This window comes from Mandrillus leucophaeus, unplaced genomic scaffold, assembly GCF_000951045.1.
Source record: "Mandrillus leucophaeus isolate KB7577 unplaced genomic scaffold, Mleu.le_1.0 Scaffold74, whole genome shotgun sequence".
Lineage (NCBI taxonomy): Eukaryota > Metazoa > Chordata > Mammalia > Primates > Cercopithecidae > Mandrillus > Mandrillus leucophaeus.
In genome coordinates this window covers 224,006-230,578 of record NW_012108030.1, presented here as the reverse complement: position 1 = coordinate 230,578, position 6,573 = coordinate 224,006, and the positions used below count along the sequence as shown (strand labels likewise).

General features: G+C 38.4%; 1 protein-coding gene across 1 annotated transcript in view; it reads left to right on the top strand.

Annotated features, from left to right (window-relative positions):
* Positions 1 to 6,573, top strand: part of ZNF880 (zinc finger protein 880) — a 24,975-nt gene that overhangs the window by 10,729 nt on the left and 7,673 nt on the right. The window contains exon 4 of the mRNA XM_011965843.1: positions 5,375 to 6,354. Within this exon, the coding sequence (XP_011821233.1) occupies positions 5,375 to 6,354 (980 nt within the window). The remainder of the gene's footprint in view (positions 1 to 5,374; positions 6,355 to 6,573) is intronic.

Genomic DNA, 6,573 nt, shown 5'->3' with positions numbered 1-6,573 from the left:
TTTTACCATGTTGGTCAGGCTGGTCTCCAACTCTTGGCCTCAGGTGATCCACCCACCTCAGCCTCCCAAAGTGCTGAGATTACAGGTGTGAGCCACCGCACCTGGCCCATACTTCTTTGCACCATTTTACATTTCCAACAACAGGATATAAGTCTCCCATTTCTGCACATTTTTGCCACTTGTGATTTACTGGGTTTTTTTTTTTGGTTTGTTTTTTGGGTTTTTTTTGAACAATAAACATTCGGGTTTTCTTTGCATTTTTCTAATGATTAGTGATATTTTGCATGTTTTCATATGGTTGTTAGTTGTTTGTATATCACCTCTGGAGAAATGTGTATTCCACTCTTTTCCTTATTTCTTAATTTTTCATTTACTTTTATTCAATAATATTAAATGAAATATCTTTTTATTCGTATGAGTTGCATATATCTTAGATATTAATGTCTTAGAGATTTGATTTGCAAATATTTTGTTACATTTAGTAAGTTTCCTTTTCACTCTGGCAATTGTTTTCCTGCATTCACAATCATTATCTGTCTTATTGTAGTGCATTTTATGTATTTTTACCTTCTTTCTTGTTCCATTGAGGTTATAGCCAGGAAAAAACATTGTTGAATCCACTGTCATAAAGCTTTTTATCTATTATTTTTTCCAGGAGTTTTATAGTTTTTGGTCTTAATTTTAGGTCATAAATCAACTCTTAAGTTAATTTGTGCATAGGGTGTAAAGTAAGTGTTCAACTTCATTCCTTTGCATGTAGATATCCAATTTCCGGAGCACTATCTGTTGAAGTGGCTGTCCTTTTCTCTTCACGTGGTTTTGGCATTTTTATGGAACACGATTTAACCACAGTTTTGAGGGTTTGTTTCTGGCCTCTTTGTTCTCTCTTAGTTTATTCATCTGTCTTCATGTCACTACAGTTCTGTTTTGATGAAGGTAGCTTGGTAATAAGTTTGAAGAACTAGAGTTCTGTTTTGATGACGGTAGCCTGGTAATAAGGCTGAAGTTCAATGACACGATCGTGGTTCACTCTAGCCTCGAACTCCTGAGCTCAAGCAATTCTCCTGCTTCAGCCTCTCCATTAGTGGGGATCACAGGCATGTGCCACTATGCCCAGGTAATTTTTTTAATTTTTAGTAGAGATGGGGTCTTGCTGTGTTGCTTAAGCTGGTCTTGAACTGGGCTTCTGCTTGGCCTCTCACAGTGCTGAGGTTACGAGTGCGAGCCAGTGTGCCTGGCCCATTTGTTTGTTTGTTTTTTAATGTAAACAGACGGTGTCATAATACCCTTCCCAGTACTATTGTTGTTACATTCCGAGTTCTAGTGTGTTGTGTTTCTGCTTTTCTTTGTATCAAGATATTTTCTAATTTTTCTTGTGATTTCTTTTTTCAACCCTTGGGTTTTTTAAGTGTGTTGTTAAAATTGCACATATTTGTGGACTTAATACATTTTTCCTCTGCTGTTAATTTCTGGTTATGTTTCATGATGATGGGAATCAATTGTTTATATGATTCCAGATTTTTTTTTTCTTTTAAGACCAAGTCTCACTCTGTTGCCCAGGCCATGCATTAGCATGATCACAGCTCACTGCAGCCTCGACTTCCTGAGCTCAAGCAATCCACCCACCTCGGCCTCTCAAAGTGCTGTGATTATAGGCATGAGCCACTGTGCTCGGCCTTAAATCTTCAAAAATTCATTGTATATCCTACTGTGAGGTCTATTCTGGAAGTTGTTCCATGGAAATTGGAGAAAAATTTGTATTCTGCTGTTTTGGGTGGTGTGTTCTGTATATATCTCGTATGTCTCATGGGTCTGTAGTAGTGTTTGAGTCTTCCATTTCCTTTTTTTTTTTTTTTTTTTTCCGTTTTAGATATATTCTTGCTCTTCTGCCCAGGCTGGAGTGCAGTGGTACTGTCATACCTTATAGTAGCCTGCATCTCCTGGCTTCAAGTGATCCTCCTGCCTCAGCCTCCCAAGCAGCTGGGACTACAGGCATGCACCACCATGCCTGGCTAATTTTTAAAGTTTTTTTGTGGAGACAGGGTCTTGCTTTGTTGCCCAGGCTGGACTTGAACCCCTAGGATCAAGTGATCTTCCCACCTCAGCCTTCCAGAGTGTTGGAATTACAAGCAGGAGCCACTGCTCCCAACCAGAATCCTCAGTTTCTTTATTGTTCTTCTGTCTGGTTCTATCCATTTTCAGAACTAGAATATTGAATTCAACTATAATATTGTGGAACAATATTTCTCTTTGGAGTTCTATCAAGTTTCCTTTCTTTTTTTTTTTTTGAGACGGAGTCTCGCTCTGTCACCCAGGCTGGAGTGCAGTGGCCGGATCTCAGCTCACTGCAAGCTCCGCCTCCCGGGTTCACGCCATTCTCCTGCCTCAGCCTCCTGAGTAGCTGGGACTATAGGCGCCTGCCACCACGCCCGGCTAATTTTTTGTATTTTTTAGTAGAGACAGGGTTTCACCGGGTTAGCCAGGATGGTCTTGATCTCCCAACCTTATGATCCGCCCATCTTGGCCTCCCAAAGTGCTGGGATTACAGGCTTGAGCCACTGCGCCCGGCCCAAGTTTCCATTCTATACTTAGTTTTTATTTATTTACTTACTACTTTTAATAGAGATGGAGTCTCAGTATGTTGCTCAGGCTCTAGTAATCCTCCTGCCTCAGTCTCCCAAAGGGCTGGGATTACAGGCATGAGCCACTGCACCCAGCATCATTCTGTACTTAGGAGCTCTGACACTTGGTGTTTATATATTTATAATTGTTATATCTTCTTGGTGAATCGAGTCTTTCATCATTTTATAATAATCTTTGTCTCTCATGATTTTTGAGTAGAAGTCTGTTCTCTCATATTAACACTGCCACCTGTACTTTCTGCTGGTTACTGTTTGCATGGAATGTATTTTTCCATCCTTTCCATTTCAGCTTGTTTGTGTCCTTAGAATTAAAGGGAGTTTCTTGCAGATAGGATTTAGTAAATCTTGTTTTCTTCTGATTCCAAAGTTAAATCAGGCCAACATTACATGAAAAGAAGGAGAGTATCAAACATAGAAACTATTAAAAACAAAAGAGGCTGAGGTAGGAGAATGGCGTGAACCTGGGAGGCGGAGCTTGCAGTGAGCCGAGATCGCGCCACTGCACTCCAGCCTGTGCGACAGAGCGAGACTCCGTCTCAAAAAAAAAAAAAAAAACAAAAGAATACATATTAGATTATTATCTGTAGATTATTTAATATCTTGTAGATCTTTTTCCTACGTTTCTTTCTTACTGCCTTCTGTAGTGTTTTGCTTGTTTCATTGTAGTGACAGACTTGAATCCCATCTCGTGTGTGTGTCCGATATATTTTTTTTTTGTGGTTAGCATTGCAGGTACTTCAAATACTGTGAAATTAAAACATTCTATTTTGAAATATTAACAGCGTAACTTTTATTAGGTACAGAAAGGTCTACTTCACAACTCTACTCTCACTTTCTGTTATTAATGGCAGACATTATTTTGATATACGTTATGGTCCCATTAACATACATATATAGCGCTTTTAAAATGATTTTGTCTTTTAATTGCTAGGAAAGAATTATGGGAGGCTGAGGCAGGTGGATCACCTGAGGTCATGCCTGGCTGATATGGCAAAACCCCATCTCTACTAAAAATACAAAAATTAGCCAGGTGTGGTAATGCATGCCTATAATCCCAGCTACTACTTGGGAGGCTGAGGTGGGAGAATTGCTTGAACTCGGGAGGTGGAGGTTGCAGTGAGCCGAGATCGCACCACTGCACTCCAGCCTGGGTGACAGAGCAAGACTCTGTCTCAAAAAACAAACACAAAAACCATTAAAAGTCAAGTTACAAAAGAAAAGGGTAATAATAAATATCTCTATATTTGATTATTTACTGACCTTTAATGGTGAACTTTCTATTTTCATTGAGGTTAAAGATACTATTTAGAGACCTTTTATTTTACATTGATGCATTCCCTTTAGCATTTCTTGTTGGGCAAGTCTAGAATACCAGTGCACTCCCTCAGCTCTTCATTTTCTAAGAACATCTACATTTCTTATTTTTGCAGGTGAATGTTACTAAATATAGTATTCTTGGTATTTTTGCCATTTTTTTCTTTAAATGTTTTCAACATATCCTCTCACTGCCTTCTAGCCTACAAAGTTTCTGTTGAAGAATATACAGAATGTTATACAGTTTCCCTTTATTTGACAAGTCTTTTTTTGTTGCTACTATCAAGATTGTTTCTTTGTCTTTGACTTTTGATAATTTCTTTATAGTATGTCTCTGTGTGAATGTCCTTGGGTTAGTTTTAGTTAGCATGGTCAAGCTTCTTGAATTTGTATATTCATTTCTTTCCTTAGATTGAGGATGTTTGAACATTATTTCTACAATGGTGATTTCGAATCCTCTGTCTTCCTGTGAATCTCCAATAGTTTGTATATTGTTCCACCTGATAGTATCTCAAAAATGTACTAGGGTTGGTTTTCTTCATCATTTTTTCTTTTTGCTCTATGGAGCCGATTCTTTCGAATAATGTATCTTTCAGTTTGCTCATTGTTTTCTGTTCCTTTTGCAGTCTGCTGTTGAATCCCTTAGTGAATTATTACTTCAGTTATCATATTTCAGCTCCAGAATTTCTGTTCTTTTGGTTTGAGTAGTTTCTCCTGGATTGATATTCTTTTTCTTTTCATGTAATGGTTGCCAGATTTTATTTAGTTATCTATCTCTGTTATCTTTTTTAGCTCATTAAGCATCTTAAGGCAGTTGCTTTAAATACCCGTCAAGTAATTCAGAGGGCTGCCTATTTTTTGGCTTGTTTTGTGGAGATTGATTGATTGATCATAATTTTAGCCATATTTCCCTGTCCTTTTGTAGCCCTCATAATTTTTGGTTTAGGTTTGGTAAAGCCACCACTTCTCCCAGGTATTTTATATAAGAATTGTGCAGGAGGATACCTTTACTAATTAGCCTGCTATAAAGGGTGTAGGAACAGTTACTCCTTTTCTGGGGATGTGTTTTTTTCTGGCTTGTGGAAGTACTATTACTGATGACTATACAGCTGATCTAAAAGTTCTGATTTTCTGTAAGAGGCTCATCCCTGCTTTTTCTCAGAAGCTTTCAATTTCTGTTGTATTTCTCTGCTCATCATTTCTCTCAAACTCACCCACAATCCACCTGACTCCTGCAGGTTCCCCACGGCTCTAATGCATCCCTCCATCCCTTTTGTTTTCTGTACTGCCAGTATGATACAGTATGCTCATATTCCTTCCAGTGTCTGAGTCAGGTGAGGCAGAATCTGGGCTCTCTGTCAGACACTGAACATGCCATTGTCATGGGTTGAAGTTCCACTTTTTTCTTTCTTTTTTAGAGAGCAGCTCAAAATTGGGAAGCAATACAGAAAACAAATCTCTTAAAAATCAACTTGGATTAACCTTTCAGTTACATCTGAGTGAACTGCAGGTATTTCAAGCTGAAAGGAATATTTCTGGATGTAAACCTGTCGAAAAACCTATCAACAACAATTCCTTAGTTTCACCACTTCAAAAAATTTATCTTACTGTCAAATCCCACATTTTAAATAAATATAGAAATGATTTTGATGATTCTCCATTTCTCCCACAAGAGCAAAAAGCACAAATTAGGGAAAAACCTTGTGAATGTAATGAGCATGGCAAAGTCTTTAGTGTGTCTTCAGGCCTTGCTAACCATCAAGTAATCCACACTGCAGATAACCCTTACAAATGTAATGAATGTGACAAGGTCTTTAGTAACAGTTCAAACCTTGTACAACATCAAAGAATTCATACTGGTGAGAAGCCTTACAAGTGTCATGAATGTGGCAAGCTCTTCAATCGAATTTCACTCCTTGCACGACATCAGAGAATCCATACTGGAGAGAAACCTTACAAATGTAATGAGTGTGGCAAAGTCTTCACTCAAAATTCTCACCTTGCAAATCATCACAGAATCCATACTGGAGAGAAACCTTACAAATGTGATGAGTGTGGCAAGGTCTTCAATAGAAATGCACACCTTGCACGACATCAGAAAATTCATAGTGGAGAGAAACCTTACAAATGTAAGGAATGTGGCAAAGCATTTTCAGGGGGTTCAGGCCTTACTGCTCATCTTGTAATTCACACTGGAGAGAAACTTTACAAATGTAATAAATGTGACAAGGTCTTCAATCGAAATGCACACCTTACCAGACATCAAAGAATCCATACTGGAGAGAAACCTTATGAGTGTAAAGAATGTGGCAAAGTCTTCAGGCACAAGTTTTGTCTAACCAATCATCATAGAACACACACAGGAGAGCAGCCTTACAAATGTAATGAATGTGGCAAAGTCTTCAGTTACAATTCACACCTTGCACAACATCAGAGAATACATACTGGAGAGAAACCTTACAAATGCAGTGACTGTGGCAAGGTATTTAGTCGACTTTCATGCCTTACACGACATCAAAGAGTTCATACTGGAGAGAAACCTTACAAATGTAATGAATGTGGCAAAGCATTTAGAGACTGTTCAGGCCTTACTGCCCATCTACTAATTCATACTGGA